At 41.1% G+C, this 17,901-nt stretch overlaps 1 protein-coding gene across 1 annotated transcript; it reads right to left on the reverse strand.

Annotated features, from left to right (window-relative positions):
- Nucleotides 1-7,559: 7,559 nt before the first annotated feature.
- Nucleotides 7,560-11,745, reverse strand: LOC101557934 (calcium homeostasis modulator protein 6-like). The gene is made up of 3 exons (XM_055136730.1): nucleotides 11,203-11,745; nucleotides 10,432-10,822; nucleotides 7,560-7,630 (listed from the first exon to the last, which is right to left on the reverse strand). Exons 1-3 carry the CDS (start codon nucleotides 11,743-11,745, stop codon nucleotides 7,560-7,562), a joined length of 1,005 nt encoding a protein of 334 aa, XP_054992705.1.
- Between the last annotated feature and the right edge of the window lie 6,156 nt (nucleotides 11,746-17,901).

The following is a 17,901-nucleotide window of genomic DNA, read 5'->3' on the forward strand; positions in this document are numbered from 1 at the left end:
TCCCAGGCATGGGTTTCTGGCTGTTCCTAGGCATTGTTTCCCAGCATCTCCTCCCTTTTTATTTTCTAAAATAGGCAATTAGATATTGGTAGTATAGCAAACCTGCCCTCGCAGCTCCAGAGATGGCTCAACCCATTTCACTAAAGGCCAGTTCACTTCCATAGAAGGAAGTGGCATTAACCAGCGGGGGAAGTAGGGGCCTATCCCCCAGTCATTATTAAGGATCCTTTAAGTGGGGAGAGGAGTATTGTTCAGATCCAAACTCTGTGCAGATAGGCGTGCTTCTACGAGCTCGGGACGGCCTTTGAAGGCTTCTTGTAGGCGGATACCGCCTGGTTCCACCCCCCGAAGGTGCCCATGGCATTATTACAACTTCCCCAAGATGCAGTCGCCCTTGCTCGGGTGCGAGGAGCCAGTAGTTGCACAAGGAGCAGGTGTTAATTCTGAGGGTGGCGTAGAAAGGCCGGTGTAGGAGTCCATTCAGGTATCTCCAGCCCTCGATCAGCTAGATCCGATCGGTGATAATGAATTTGGATGGATTTTGATGCCAGAGAGTCAATCTGCCTTTTTATGAAGGCCATAATTCTACTAAACAAAAATGGACCCAGGGATAATACAATCAAAAAACCATAAAGAGAACCAAGTAAGGGAAGCACATAGGATAGTACTCCTCCCATTCCCCACCACCCCTGGGAGGTGTCGGTGAGTTGTCTCCGCCTCTCGAGGTCTTCTTGGAGCTGTCTTATCTGATCTCGAACCACTCCGCTCCGGTTGACGAAGAAGCAGCATTCTTCTTGCAGAAAAACACAGAGACGACCCTGTTCAGCAGTAAGGAGGTCCAGTCCTCGCCGATTCTGCAGTACAACTTGGGCAAGAGAATTTAATTGCTCCTGAACAGTCAAAATAATTTGGGTTACCTCTTGGATGTCCCCTATCAGCTGATTCTGCAAGGAATTATGTAAGGAGAAATCAGTGGTGATTCCTGCTGCACCAGTGGCTACTCCAGCTGCTACCCCCAGACCAACAATGAATGGGATAAAGGCAAAGGACCAGGGGATATGAGTTTGTTCTTTCAGAAGTATGGGGATGGATTTGGATGCTGGGAGTATACTAAGGTGTGGGAAAACAAAAACAATACCACAAATTCCAGTCCAATTTCCATACAAAAAGGGTTGGATACCTGTATCGCAAAGAGAGGAGGCATTAAATGGGGGGCAATACTTGAGGGAAGCATCCATTACTGGGGGTTCCAGGAATCTTTGACAATCAAGGGAAAGTTTTCGTGTAGGAACAGTGGCTGAATTAGAATTATTAAAGCAAGTAAGATTCTCTGGAACTATAGACAGCACATAATGGGGAAAATAATAGAAAGGTCTATTATCATGACAAGGCTTAATTAGCTCAGAGGAATCAAAGGTATCATTAATCAGCAAAATGGAGGCATCTAGGGGGACCTCATAAGAGGGGCGCATACACAACCAGCACCCTTGAGCAAACCCAATCTGAGTAGTATTAAGCAACTGATAGGAGAACTCCAAAAGTTTAAGCAAAAGGGTAAAGATCCAAGAATGTGTTGGATCCGGCTGCTGAATAAGTGAGTGGAAGATTTGAGAGACATTACCAATCTTTTCAATCATAATCTCGGTAGGCTAGGTGGTATGCCTTGGGACCCATATTTTCTGTATCTTAATTAGCCCATAGGGGTCCGTCCCCCATCTATCCACTCGAATTCCTGCTAAGGCACCAGTTATCCAAAGCGGATTATTGGGGTCAGAGATTTTTATATTTAACTGGGTTGCAATTCCCTGGAGTGCAAGTTTTGCTGGCAGGTAGTAGCAGCTTCAGGTTAGCTTTCAAGGAACTGGAATGCACGTGTGGGCAAGACCAATGAGGGCAGTAGCCTTCTTGAGCATCATCACAGTCTCCCAATTGCTCGTGCTTCCAACAAATATATTTATGGGATGTGACATAAGATTGTTCCCAGCTGCCGCAGGAACCTCGCCCAGAGGTGGGCTTGCAGGCATCAAAGTACAGATCTACGAGGCTATCTGTTAGGGGATTATATCCGGACCTATTAAGAAGCAAAGGTGGATCAAACCCAACAGCAAGAATCTGAAATTTCCAGTGTGTGTCTTCTTTTTTCTGTAGGTTGTATGTGTCAGCGCCATCAGGAGGGGAAGTATGATTTTCATCTCCATCTGTGGGAAGAGAAAAAGGGCCATTCTCAGGAATTTGAGTCTCCCTGGACTTTTTGGTGTTAGCAGGTGTATTTACAGGCTTAATTAACCGTTCAGGGAGCCAGCGGGCTGCGTCCTCTTGGCTATCAAAAATACAAGCAGACCCTCATCCCCAAATAAGCACGGGGTCTGGGCCATTCCATTGAAAGGTAAGAGGGTCTTTCCACATGGCAAGGGCATGGTTATTTTGAGTAGATGGATGCCAGAGGCGGTCTGCTGCCAAACTTGTAAATCTAAGGTTGGAAAATTAAGAACAAAAAGGGCATGATTCAATAGGTTTTTAGGAGTGCCCAAGGTTGGGTAGATAATTCCTTGTTTCAGTTTTTGAAGGTAGGCCTTCAAGGTCCATAGTGAGCATGCTCCACTATGCCTTGGCCTCGTGGGTTGTAGGGAATGCCCGTTATGTGTTTTAATTGGAACTGGTAACAAAATATCTGAAAATTTTTACCCACATAACCTGGGCCATTGTCAGTTTTAATCATTCTGGGCTTCCCCATAAGGGCAAGGCAGGCTAAAACATGGGCAATAACATTCTTGGAAGCCTCTCCAGATTGTAATGAGGAATGGATAAAGCCGCTGTAAGTATCAATAGTACCATGAATATATTTAAGTTTCTGAAACTGATCGCAATGAGTGACATCCATTTGCTAAATATCATTAGGTACTGATCCTAATTTAGGGATTAACCCTCAGATGTGGTGAGGGCAACATAGTAACGCATCCAGGGCACTTTTTAACTATCTGCCGGGCTTGCTCTCGGGTAAGTTTATAAAGAAGCCTATGAGTATTAGCATTCAAATGATGGAGGCTATGAGTTTGCTTGCCTTGAGTAACTGAACCAATGAGAACTGGGAAGGCCAACTGAGTGGTGGCATCGGCTAGATCATTCCCAGCAGCTAAAGGTCTGGGGAGATCAGAATGAGCACGAAGATGACCCACATAAAATGGCTGATATCATAAGTGGATCAATTCTTGCCACTGAGCAAAAAGAGGGGAGGCATTTGTAGATGGCTTAATAAAGGGAACTGTTTCCAAGAGAGGAAGAGTAAAAGCTATATAGGAGCTATCTGTATATAGATTAAAGGAAACAGTAGATAGTTGTTAAAAAAACTTGGACAATAGCAAACAATTCAACTAATTGGGTGGAGGTATAGGGAGATTTCTTATGCTGGGGGGTGCCATCAGTCACATAGGCAGCTTGGCCATTAGAGGATCCGTCTGTAAAAACGGTGAGAGTGCCTTGTATGGGAGCAAAGGAGGTGACCTTAGGGAATATAAAAGAATGTACTCTATCGAACTGTAAAAGTCTGCTAGTTGGATAGTGATTATCTATTTTACCAGTAAAGGAAAGGCAGGCAATTGGCCAATCATCAGATTTGCACATGAGCCAATTCAATTGTTCCTGGGAATAGGGAACAATCAGAGTATCTGGTTCCTTACCAAATAGTTGGAGACTACGCTCCCTTCCAAGCATAAGAAGCTTAGCCACCAGCAATGGGTAGGAGGCTAAAATTTTTGAGGGAAAGGATGCAAGGTGTAACCAAAGGATGGGGCCTTCCTGCCAGAATACTCCAGTGGGTGTATGGGAGGTGGCACGTATAACAAAAAGAAGGGGTTTCTCATAGGAAACAAAATAAATAGTTTGATTTTGAATGGCCGAATTAACCAACTGTAAGGCAGCGAGACCAGAAGGTGTAAGTTGTCTGAGGGAGGAAGGGTCAGGGTCACCTTTGAGGATATCAAAGAGCAGTTTAAGTTCTTCCTTGGTCAACTGTAAATAAGGGCAGACCCAATTAATATCCCCTATCAATTTTTGGAAATCATTAAGAGTTTTCAAATGAGTGGTTTGCAATTGCATTTTTTGGGTAAAGATCCTAGAACTTCGCAATTCAAAACCTAAGTAAAAATATGGGTCTTTCAATTGGATTTTATCAGGGGCCACCTGAAGGCCAAATGTGGCTAATTTCATAACCAATTCCTTGTAGCACGCAAGGAGTTGAGAGCCATCAGAAGCTGCCAAAAGTATATCATCCATGTAATGGATGATATAAATTGAGGGCCAATGGCATCTAACTGGATTGACAGCCTGGGCTACAAATTTCTGACACAGGGTGGGACTATTAGCCACTCCTTGCAGCAGCACCTTCCACTGAAATCTAGGCATTGGTCCAGCAAAATTCATAGCTGGCAAACTAAATGCAAAGCGCTCCTAGCAAGGTGTTTTACAAAAGCACTTTTGTTTTCTCCGCTGCCAACCAAGCGCTTGGCCGCTTAAGTCAGGCAGCTGATGAAACTGCTATAGGGTTCATCTGCACCCTGCCACAGCTTTGCGAGAGAGGCGGTCGCCGACCCCCCCAGGGGGAAGGCGCCTCCATGCCTTGAGACCAGCACGCTGAATTTGGGCAAGGAGACCAGGGGGAAAACGGGCCTGGCGAGCGTTGGAGTCATATGGACTGAGGCCCAAAAGTTTATCTCTAGTCCAGTTTTTAGAGGCTGCATTTTCCAGATTTCGCTGAGCAGTTTCTCTGCAATTCTCAACAAACTCAGTCCTCCACAGGACATAGTCACCTGAGACAAGGTGGCTCGCTCCAAAAAATACCAATCATTAGGCGTCAGCCAGCAGTCACTAAGATTATCAAGGAGTACTATAGTAAAGGGAGCTATGGGTCCATACCCGGTCACCTCCACTCTTAGGTCTTTAAGATGTTTAATGCTAAGGCGGCGATACTTCTGGTCAGGGACCTCGTCCGAGTTGGACTGGTCTGGGTTATCAGAAGTTTCCTCATCACCAGAACCCGAGTTTCCTGAGCCACCATCCTCATGAGAGTCTGCCTCCTGAGCTCCAGAGCCATGGTCCTCACTAACAGGTTTGGGTCTCGGAGCAGTGCCAGCCTGAGCGGGGCCAGCCTCTGAGGGGGGTCTTACTACGGGTGACTTGCAAGGCAAAGGCAGAAGGCTTAGGCCTTTTGGGATGCTTTGATTGCGCTTCCTTAGGGGGGGAAAGTCTCACTAATTCTTCATCTAATGCACGGAGTTCTTTGATCAGGCGGACGTGTTCCTGCTTGTGCTGGAGAACAGCCCGAAGGGAAGCCGCCTCTCTACACAATTGGTTTTTAACCTTATAAAGGCACTGGAAACTAAATCAAAATCAAGAACCGGAGCACAAAGGGGAGGGTCTTTAGGCTCACAGGGGAGTGCAGGGGCCGAAATAGGCTCAAGATTAGGATAGGATGGGGGTAAGGTAGGAAAAGCTCCAAGAGGGGGAAGAGGCTCACCATCATGATAAGGGGCGGCCTCCTTCTCCAGGGTTTTAACATCAGTGGGGGATAATTCATCAGGAGGACTCTTTAGGAAGGGTTAAAGGGCCTTGGTCTGAGGCAAATCTCTGGATTGTGTTTTATCAGCGGGAGGGCTATCACTATTGGACATAAGAATAACAACCAAAGAGCAGGTTGAGCGAAGTCGTGACAATATTCTTAAGAAATCTTTCCCTTGTTGGACAAGCTTTCTTACTTCAGGAAAGTGATTATAAATTTTAAGAATATCATTAATAAGATTCCAATAGGAAAAGGCTTGGATGGGAACTTCCTCAGGCCCAAAGGTTTCATAATTATCTTTTAAGCAATCTCCTACTCTCCCCCAACGTTTTTCATCAATAGTACCTTCCTGGGGAAACCAGAGACAAACCTCACTGATGTAAGTAAGGAATTTCTGCAGGTCCTTTTTCTTAACCCTAGTGCCCCATGTCCTAAGGGACTCCTTAAGCCCCTTGAGGAGCATATTATGTTTACTCAATGACTGTCCCATAATCAAAAGCAGGAAAGGATAGACAGAGAAAAGATCGCCAATAATTTCAAAATAAGAGTGACCAGTGGAATGCTTGGTAATGAGTGCCTACTTGATGCACAGTTTTTCTTCTGCAGATGACGCAAATTTATCTGGGATTCGCAGCTGTGACTCCCTCATCCTGTCACAGGAAGTCTTCCAGCGGCGGGAAGCCTTAATGGCATTTATGTGCCGGACCCATGCCTGCAGGGGAAGAGATTATTGGTTTAGGAAAAACAGCATTCAAACAGACAAATAATAACAAAAGTCACAATAATTAAAAAGATAATAGAAATGGGTACTTAGTATAGGTGAGTGAAGACAAAGGCAACAAAAGGAAGACAAGCCATGAACCTAAGGTGAAAAGAAAATTCCCCAATTCCCAATAGGTCAGCTCCTCGACCACCCAGTCTGCTGGACTTGGGTTGAAAACAGATATTCACCAGAGCCTAACGTGAAAAAAAAATTCCCGGATCCCCAATCAGTGAGTTCCTCGACCACCTAGTCTGCTGGACTTGGGTTGAAAACAGATATACACTGAAACCTAACGTGAAAAGAAAATTCTCTGATCGGTCAGTACCTTGACCACCCAGTCTGCTGGATTTGGGTTAAAAGCAAATATTCACTGCTTACCTTTTCCAAAGTTTTTGCAACTTCTATGACCGTGGCCATTTTCCAGAGGTGCTCGTCGCAGTAATCCCTCCTGCCCGTCGCACACGTTGGGCGCCACCTGTCCCGTCCCATGGGACTTGGTCAACGTGGGTAGCCAGGAGAGGGTGCGAGAGTGAAAAGGAGACAGATGCAAGGAGAAAGATACAGACACAGACAGACACAAGAATGGGAGAAAGCTCCAACTTTATTTCTCTTAAGCTAGTCTTTTATAATTGATTATATGAGGAAGTGGGCAGAATGGGTGAATAGCAAAGAATGCAAATGTTTAACAAAACTGGATGTGGGCCCCGATGGCAGTTTCTCTGGCCATTGTTCTGCAAACTTTCCCAAGAAGCGGTTGTTCCTAGTTACAGGTCAGTTTGTACCGAATCGGGGCCAGCAACACCGGGGATCCGGATGGAGGACGTGCAGCCACCACACTTTCTCCCCGATTCGGGTCCGGAGGATTCTCTGGCCGCGTACAACCCATATTTAATTGTATGTTAAATAAGGGTGGGAGATAGGTGGAAGGGAACCTGGAATATTCTTGGAGGGAAGAAGTCCTTTTAGTGGTATGTATGGCATTGAAATTTAAAATTGTATCATTTAGGGGAGGGGACTCAGGCCTTATTCCTTGCTCTATTCTCACTTCTGATGGTGCTCAAGAGACCATATGTAGTGCCAGACATTGAACCAGAGTCAACTGGCTGCAAGGCAATTACCTACTCTCCCATCTAAATCTTTATCACTAATAATATTTTGTCATGATACCTTAATAAAAATATAAAAATATTATATCTTGCAAAGACTAGTTTCAGTCTATTAACACTCTTTTTTTTCAATAACTTATGTCTCCTTCCTTGTTTCATTCCATAAGCTCTTTTGCTGTCTTCCTTTCTGGACAGCCTTTGGTTTTCCTAAATGTTAAACCCAAGCTGGAGAGAGGCTACAGAAGGTAAAGCTATTTTCTAGAGCCTCTAAGGAGTGATTCATGAGGGCAGAGTCAGGAATATCCCCTGAGAACTGTCCCAAAACCAAACAAATAAATGCTAAACCTGAATCTGTATAACTTCAGTTACAATCCTTTGATACCAGACAAGCACTTTACCTTTTAATCAACAATCTACTGTTTTTAAGTTGAATGGGAAAAATAAAAACCCAAAGAAGATCCAGAGATGGAGACAGAAAAGGGAATCAGGTGAGTGGAAAGTCTCACTGGGATTTCTTACCATTTCATGGGTGTTATAAAATGGCTAGCACTTGGTTAGAGAATCCATGTAGAAAAATTAGTGTCAATAGGTGGAGTGGAATTGGGAGAAGGATGATTAAGACATTTTAAGGTCTATGAGTAGTAGTTTTATGTACTGAAATTTGTGTTCTTTCAAATTTTATTTTATGAACTGATTGCCAATATCTCAAATACAATAAAAGATATATGCATACCTCTCGGAGAGCCTGGCAAGCTGCTGAGAGTATCTGCCTGCATGGCAGAGTCTGGCAAGCTACCCAGGGTGTATTCAATATGCCAAAAACAGTAATGATAGGTCTCATTCCCTTGGCCCTGAAAGAGCCTCCAATCTTTGGGAAAGATGAGTAAGGAAATGCTGCTAAAATCTCAGGGCTGAGTGTAATAGAGATGTTATTGGTGCCTGCTTGAGTAAATCAATGAACAACGGGAAGACAGTGACAGTGACAGTGATTGCCAATATAATTATATTTGTATGTGAAGATGATGAAGAGTCAGGATGTCTTCAGAATTGAGAGAAATAAATTTCTCTTGTCTAAAAATTCTCCTACACAATCTGCATTTTTATATAGGTATCCAAATTACTAAGATATAGATATGTAAAAAAAATTATCTATCTAACTAACCCAAACCCCATGCTAAACTGGGGATGTAGTGGAACAAAATTAGACCAGTGAAACTAAAAGAATCCTAGTTTCCAAATTGAAGAACAAAATTAGGTCATAGGATAGATACATAGATCAAAATGTTGAATAATGAACAAGGAAATAATTAAAACATAGTACAATGATCTTTGCTTCTGTAATTATGATTCTGAAAGCAACCAATCATTGAGAGTTTCACATTTCTGAAAATCCTTTAATACACATCTCTTTACTCCATTAATTGTATATCTAGGTTTAAAATTCCATCAGTCATCAACAATTCTCATCTTTAGCCAGCCACAGTTCCTGAAGTATGCATCTTTGCCAAATCCAATATAACATACATATATTTCTTTGTTTAAGGAGACTCTGTTCTATAACTACACTACTTTATGGCTTAGCTAACAATAAATTTTGCAACTTGGTAAATGTTGAGCTGTGACCTCTTTATTCAAATCGTCAACCCCAAAGATTTAATTTGATGTGATAACTAGTAGTTTTACTAATAATGATTCTCAATTGTTTTTTCACTATCTTTGCCACCTAAGTGAAAGGATCATATATAAGTTTAGTACTGGATTTGGGAATGTGTTCTCATTCTCTTTGTCTCTCTCAAATCTCATTGCAATATTTTCAATCTGAGGTTGATCATAGATTTTCATATATAAAAGTCTGTATGAAAATGCTATTGGAAAGAACACTGATTTTGAGGCTAATCTGATATTAACTAGTAACCATTTTACAGTTACTATAATCACTTCGCACTTTGTCTAAGACAGAGATCAGTTCATCTCTCAAGATCACTTGCAACAAATGGAATCCTGAGAAATGATCTGTGTTAAAATAAGTCAGTGTTGCAATCTGACATGCTAGTAGGAAATATTAGAGGACAAAAGAATTATCTCCCAACACACAATATTTTCTTTTTCTCAAGCCATATTAGCAATTTATATTACCTCTTCAAGTTAAAATTTGGCACTGGATTTGAGAAGGTGTTCTCTTTCTCTTTTTCTCTATCTTAAATGTCATTGCAATATTTTAAAACTGAGGTTGACCATAGGTATCTAAAAGCAGAGAATAAAACCATATGAAGGATTTTATTTACTTATAAAGTTATAGGAATTGCGTGAACAATTTTTTCTAATACCTAGTGAATGGTTTTGAAGACCTAGTTTGTTACTGTGATTGCATCATTTAACTGTATATCCTTTAAAAATCAATTTAGAGGCAAATAATTTTTATCACATAGGGGAAATTGTTTCCACAATTTAGAAGACAAAAAATGTTCAGTCAAATGCCAATTTTTTTTAATTCTTTTATTGAATCACCATGTGGAAAGTTACAAAGCTTTCAGGTTTAAGTCTCAGTTATAAAATGCTCAAACACCCATCCCTTCACCAGTGCACATATTCCACAACTAAGAATCACAGTATACCTCCCCCCTTCCCCCCACCTCCCCAGCCCCCCGCCCCGCATGTGTAACTGGAAATACCAATTTTTTTTATTTATAAATAAAGCAAGTACTTAAAACAACTACTTTTTTTCTATCCATTTATAAAGTCATTAGTCATCAGTGGTGTTTAGACAATATTCAAATTCAAGACAGATTTTAGTTGTTATCTCCAATTTTTTCTTTACACTCAGTTTTATTATGTTCAGGTTTTTTTTAGTATTTTAATTTTTTTTTCTTTTTTGGGGTCACACCCAGCATTGCACAGGGGCTACTCTTGGCTCATGCACTCAGGAATTACTCCTGGTGGTGCTCTGGGGACCAATGGGATGCTGAGAATCGAACCCGGGTCGGCTGCGTGCAAGGCAGATGCCGTACCTGCTGTTCTATTGCTCAGCACCGAAGTATTTTCCTGTTTAGATTTGTTGTTACGCACAGACTCCATAGCACTTTTGTGCAATAAACTGTAGCAATTTTTTTCTTTTTCAAAAGTGTATAGTGATGAAATTTTCTCCCAGTTTTTATAGCTTGGGGTGTAAAGTATTTTGTTCTCTTCATTTGGAGATGGACTAAAGAAACATTCAACAGTCTTTTGGGATAATTCTTTAGCATGATTTTCTGCTTTGTTTTTAAAGGTCTCCTCTTCCTGTTTCATATAGATTTTCCAAAATTTCCGCTGTTGAAAACTCATAGGAGAGCAGCACTGAGAAACAATTGCACCAATCATAAAGAAGACAATAACTAACGCAATCAGGAACCAGCCTAGCATCTGAAAATAATAAAGTAGCAATTTAGTTAAATTTTAATAAAAAATTAAATTCATAAGTAAAGTCTAGCCTACTCTTATGTGATGAACTGATAAGAATGTAAAGTCTTAATTCCATCAGAGAAAGGGAAATAAGAAAGTGATGTAGAAGGCAAAGGACAGACAGAGGTATATGACCCAGAATCTGCTCTCAGTGTCTTTCCTCCTTTTCACCAGTTTTACTTAAATATTGGCCTTTCAGCTCTGTAGAGACAAGTAGCTACTCTATTTTATTTTCTGGTGACTAAGTTTGAAGAAAAGACACAGTTCTTCCTCACTCCATCTAGCCCATAGAAACCAGCCCTCTTCTACCTTCTCCTCTACCCGCAACACCAGTGACTGACCTGTGATTCAGCCTTGAGAACCTTTGGAAATGCCTGCAATTCGGGTAATAGTTCTGAATCCTTGCAGGGAACCAGGGGCATCTGGGTCATGCAGTCGGTGACATTGACAGAGACAGTAGAGCAGAGGCGCTTTGCAATTATGCTGCTCCCGCTGCCAGCACATACATAATAGGTACCTTCGAGCAGCGCCACGGCCATCCATGTGAGTGGCAAAGAAAAGACCGAACAGCTAAGCTCCAAGAAGTAGCAGCTATTCAGCCAGCAAGTGTTACAGCTTTCAGGGCAGCAGCCTTGCTTGCAGCAGTTGGTCAACAGGCGCCAGGTTCGTGTTCTCACCAGGTAACCCAGGATTAAAAGCACCGCAGCCGGCACCAACAGGAACACCAAACCATAGGCCAGGTTCCAGGTGTCCTTGCAGGGGCACTCGAACACCACTTTGGAGAAGATGCTCTCCCCGCCTATTGTCAGCAGGGTTGCCAGGCCATAGCCCAGGGCACTGCGATACTTGAGATACAGGTCCAGCCCCCGGCGAAACGTCTCCATGGCTTTCCACGAGGTTGCTCCGCTCAGGCGCCCCTTGTTCTCCCTGCTGCTCTGCTTGTCAGGGGTCAGCTGGGGTCTGGAGTTGTTTTCTGCTCGTTGTTAAGATGCAGCTTCCGGTAGAAGAGGGCTTCACTGATCTCCTTGATGTTTCTTTCGCTTTCTTATTTTAACCAAATCAACTCTGGCTAACAAATTTCCAAGCCAAGTGTACACACCCTTTTTCAGTATTTCCCCTTCCCAGGCATCTCCACCCCCACCTTTCACCGGGCACCCTGCTCCCACCACAGGCGCGCGCACGTGTGCACACACACACACACACAGACACACACAGACACAGACACACACACACACACACACACACACACACACACACACACACACAGGCTACTTTCATCTCCCAGGTAGGAACTCTATCAAAGGATAAACTTTGTATAAACTTTGTTCCATTAAGGTCTTTGTTCCCACCTCTTAATCCAGGAAGAGCTTTATCACACAAAGTAATCACCCAAGGAAAAACTTTGTTCCACTTGGGCAAAATGGGAAAAGCATCAAATATTCCTTATTGCACCCACCCTAACTCCCAAGTCAACTCCTAGCAAGAACAAACAATTAGGGGTAAAAAGGTAAGCATTACCAGGAGACAAAGGACATGTTTCTGCTTCCTTTTTTACAAGCTATGTAGTAAGCACTGTAGCACTGTCATCCTGTTGTTCACTGATTTGCTCAAGCAGGCACCAGTAACGTCTCCCTTGTGAGAATTGTTGTTACTGTTTTTGGCATATCGAAAACGACCCAAGGAGCTTGCCAGGCTTTGCTGTGTGAGATACTCTCAGTAGCTTGCCGGACTCTCTGAGAGGGATGGAGGAGTAGAACCTGAGTCAGCCACATGCAAGGCAAATGCCATACCAGCTATGCTATCACTCCAGTCCTAAACCACAACAAAAATTCAGTTTAAGTTTATGTTCTATTACATTTCTGTTCCCCCTTGTGGAAAGATCCACCAACCTAACATAACCTAAGATGGCCTAGTGTAGGAGAGCTGGTAGGGTCATGGTTCATCCTTGACTCAGTGAATGACAAAGACAACTGAGACCAAGGCCAGACAAAGAATATTTATTAAAGGATTATTAGCAGACAGAACTTCACACTAGGTCCTAGATGAGAGACAGGCAATAGACTACCTAAATACTGTTGTTAGCTCACAACATTCAGACACTAACCATTGATTCTGTCATACTGTGTTGTGCCTTGTGGGCTGTTCTGTGCAGGCTTTATGTAGCACAGGAAACCAGCTGTCCTGACAGGGTGAAAAGTTCCACAAGCCTTTGTGGTTTGTTACTTTAAAGAGGCCAGTTATTTATCTGTCTCTGCCTGTGCATTTCCTGTCCCTGTTTTCTCTAATTTATTTATTATTACTATTACGATTAGTTTTGGGTCACACCTGCAGTGCTTAGGGCTTACTCTTCTCTGTCTTCAGGAATCACTCTGACCGTGTTTGGGAGACCATATGTAGTTCAAACCAGGTTGGCAGGTTCAAACCCAGTTGGCACAGTTCAAGGCAAGTGTGTATGATTTTTGTATCAATATTTGTTAGAAATGTTGGTTCATAGGTTTTTGTTTTTTTAATTTATTTTATTATTTTTTGTGTGTGAAACTTTGTCTGGTTACCAAATCAGGGTTATGTTCTCATAAAATGTGCTTCTAAATTTTTCCTTATTTAAATTTTTGGTCAAGAAAATGTATGCAGGGGCTGTTGAGCAAACCTATATAGCTTATAGAGAAGGCAAGTGACTTTACCTCTGTATTATCTGTGCAGCCTCTTATCTGTAGTTTTACCATATCTTCTCTTTGGCTGACAAACTAGATTAAATAGCTATTCCAACTACCTTCACAAAGCTCATCACATATTCTCCACTTCCCTGCGGCTAGAACTACACTGAAGATAATGTCTCTGTGTTTAAGTTCCTTGACAAAGTCCTGTTTCAAATGCCTTTATTATTTGCCTATAAATTTCAATGCCTTGTCCAATATTTAACTAAAAATATGACAATATGACAATTTTGTGCACAGATTTATGCTAGAACTGTGTATTTGTAAGGTATAGAAAGGAAATTCTCTATTTCCTTATTAAAGCATAATCTAGTTAGAGAAAACTCAAACCCTTAAAGCAATTTCAGAGTAAAACAGGGCACACACTGAGAAAAACTATGGATAATTAAGAGAGAAGATTCTGAAATTTCTCTTGTGCTTCTTTTAAATGGTACTATATCCGTTCTGTCTAAATTATATATACATATATATGTAGTGTGTATATATGCTATATATATGCTAATGTAGTGAATTTTTTCAAAAGGATTTTGATATTGACTGAACTGGATTTAAATTTATACCTTTCAATTTTTTAAAAACAGAAGAATTGGACTTTCTAGATTATTTAAGTAGATATAGTAAAAATAGGGTTTTTTTTCTTTTTTTTAATTGAATCACCGTGAGATACGGTTACAAGTTTTCATGTTTGAGTCTTAATTATACAATGATCAAACACCCATTCTTGTACCAATTCACATTCTCTAATGTCCCCAGTATACTCCACCAATTTCCAACCCTCCCCCTGCCTCCATGGCAGACAATTTCCCCCATATTAACTCTTTACTTTTGGGCATTATGATTTGCAATACAGATACTCAGAGGTTATCATGTTTGGTCCTTTATCTACTTTCAGCACACATCTCCCATCTCGAATGATTCGTACCATCATTGTCTTAGTGATCCCTTCTCTATTCCAGCTATATTCATCCCTCCACCCCGCCACGAGACAGACTTTCAACTATGGGGTAATATTCCTGGGACTTTTTTCTACTGTCCTTGGGTGTCAGTCTCATATTATGTTATTTTATATTCCACAAATGAGTGCAGTTCTTCTCTGCCTGTCCCTCTCTTTCTGATTCATTTCACTTAGTATGATAATCTCCATGTCTATCTACTTATAAGCAAGTTTCATGACTTCATGTCTCCTAACAGCTGCATAGTATTCCATTGTGTAGATGTACAAAGTTGCTTTAACTAGTCATCTATTCTCGGGAATGTGGGTTGTTTCCAGATTCTGGCTATTGTGAACAGTGCCGCAATGAATATATGGGTGCAGGCCTAATTTCTGCTGTGCTTTTTTGCACCCTTGGGATATATTCCCAGAACTGGTGTTGCAGGTTCATATGGAAACTCAATTTCTAGTTTTTGAAGGAATGTCCATATTGTATTTCAGAAAAGGTGGACCAGTTGGCATTCCTAACAACAGTGAAAGAGCATTCCTTTTCCCTCACATCCATGCCAGCACTGGTTGCTTTTGTTCTTTTGAATGTGTGCCAGTCTCTGTGGTGTGAGATGATATCTCATTGTTGTTTTGATTTGCATCTCCCTGATGATTAGCAATGTGGAGCATTTTTTCATGTGCCATTTGGCTACTTTTAATTCTTTTCTGAGGAAGCTTCTATTCATTTCTTCTGCCCATTTTATTTTTTATGGAGTTGGAGGGTTTTTTTTTCGTACAATTCTACTAGTGTCTTGCATATTCTAGGTATTATTCCCTTATCAGACGGGTATTGGGCAAATATTCTTTCCTGTTCTGTGGGATTTCTCTGTCTTTTGGTCACTGTTTCTTTTGAGGTAAAGAATCATCTTAGTTTGATGTAGCCCCACTTAATTATGTTTGTTTTCACTTCCTTGTTCAGTGGTGTTGCATAAGAAGCTTTTAGCTTCAATGTGACAGAGGGTTCTGCATACATTTTCCTCCATCAACCTTATGGATATATGGATATATGTCTTTAATCGACTTTAATCTGATTTGGTTCCTGGCATTAGACAGATGTCAGAGTTCATTCTTTTTGTAGGTAGCTATCCAGGTTCCCAGCAACACTTGTTGAAGAGGGTTTTCTTGTTCCACTTCATATTTCTTGCTCTTTTGAGAAAGATTACATGATCATATATTTGACAGGCTGTGACGAAATATCCAACTCTGTTCCATTGATCCATTGTACTATTAATTCATAGCCCAATACTGTGATGTTTTACAAAAACGGGGACATCACAAAAGCAACTACAGAAATTACAAGAATCTTAGAGATTACTTTGAGAATCTTTATGCCACGGAACAAGAAAATCTTGAGGAAATTGATATATTCCAATATTCTTTAGCGTCCTGATGATGAACCAAGATGAATTGGAATACGTGAACAGACCTATCACAATCAAGGAAAGTGAAACAGTAGTAAAAACTATTCCAAAACACAAAAGTCCTGGCCCAGATAGATTCGATAGTAAATTCTTCCAAATTTTAAAAATTTTTAAAAAGAACTTACTCCCAACCCTCTTCAAGCTGTTCCAGGAAATTGAAGAATCAGAAACACTTCCAAATTGTTTCTATGAGCAAATATCATAAAAAGTGTAGACAGAGATATCACAAAGAAAGAGAATTACAGGCAATATCCCTAATGAACACAGATGCAAAAATCCTCAACAAAATCCTAGCAAACAGAACCCAACAACTCATTAAACGATCACACACCATGACCACACACCAAAATTCATCCAGGGGATGCAAGGATGGTTTAACGTTCTCAAGCCAATCAAGATAATCCATCAGATCAATAAAAGAAATTGTGAAAATCTTATGATCATATCAATAGATGCAGAGAAGGCCCTCGACAAGCTCCAGCACCCATTTATGATGAAAACTCTCAGCAAAATGGGCATAGAAGGAACTTCCCTCCATATAGACAAAGCCTTCTACAGCAAGCATCATTTTCAATGGAGAGAAACTAAAGGCCTTCCCTCTAAGATTGGGCTCAAGACAGGGTTGCCTGCCTCATCACTCCTATCCAATATAGTAACTGGCCGTAACAGTTTGGCAAGAAAAATCTGTCAAGGGCATACAGATAGGAACACATACAGAAAAAGCTATCACTATTTGCTCACGATGTGATACGATATACTGAGAAAAAAAAGCATACAGAAAAATCTTTCACTATTTTTCACACAATATGATACCATATACTTATAAAAATCCCCAAGACTCTATGGAAAAGCTCCTAGAAACAATAGGTTTGTATAGTAAAGTGGCAGGCTACAAAATCAACACCCAAAAATCTATGGCTTTCCTACATACAGACAATGAAAGAGAATAAAGAGACATTAAAAAACAATCCCGTTCACAGTAGAACCTCAGAAAATAAAGTACCTCAGAATTAGCTTAACTAAAGAGGTGAAGGACCTATACATGGAAAATTATAAAACACTCCTTTACGAAATAAGAGGACACTAGGAATAGGGACACATCCCCTGCTCATGGATAATGAGGATTAACATTATCAAAATGGCAATACTGCCCAAAGCACTATACAGATTTAATGAGGTCCCTGTCAAGAGAATCATGAAATTTTTCAAAGAAATAAACAAGACACTCCTGAAAATCATATGGAACAATAAACCCCCACGAATAAAGCACTCCTTGGGAGAAAGAAGATGGGTGGCATCAGCTTCCCCAACTTCAAACTACCACAGGTTCAATATGTGTTCAAAAGACTAGGTCTAAAGAAATGCAACATTAAGTTCAATTATTATTACTTCACGGAAAACTTTAGTGTTAAACCTATTAGTTAAACATATTATATTCCAAATATGATGAACCAACTGGCATTTCTACCAGGGATGAATGAGTGTTCCTTTTACCTTGAATCCACGCCAAAATTGGAACTTTTGTCGTTTGTGACGTATCTCAGTCTCACTGGTGTGACATGATATCATACTGTTGTTTTGAATTATATTTCCCTGATGACGAGTGGCTCAATGTTTTTCCCTGTACCTATTGGCCATATGCATGTCTTCTTTCAAACAGTTTTTATTTGTCTCTTTTCCACATTCTTGATTGGGTTGATTGTTTCTTATTAAATTTTTCAGTGCTACATATATTTTACATATTAACACTTGTCAATTGAGTGGTGGGCAACTATTTTCTCTCAGTCCTTGGGGTATATTTTTCTTTCTTTCTTTCTTTTTTCTTTCAACCTGGAGGGCAGTGGCTGAACCCTGCGGGCTGTAAGCACCTGGCAAGGAGCAGCATGGGAGCGAGGAGCACCCTGCAGGGAGCAGCGGGGGACAGAC

The sequence above is a fragment of the Sorex araneus genome, chromosome 4, assembly GCF_027595985.1.
Source record: "Sorex araneus isolate mSorAra2 chromosome 4, mSorAra2.pri, whole genome shotgun sequence".
NCBI classification, from domain to species: Eukaryota; Metazoa; Chordata; class Mammalia; order Eulipotyphla; family Soricidae; genus Sorex; species Sorex araneus.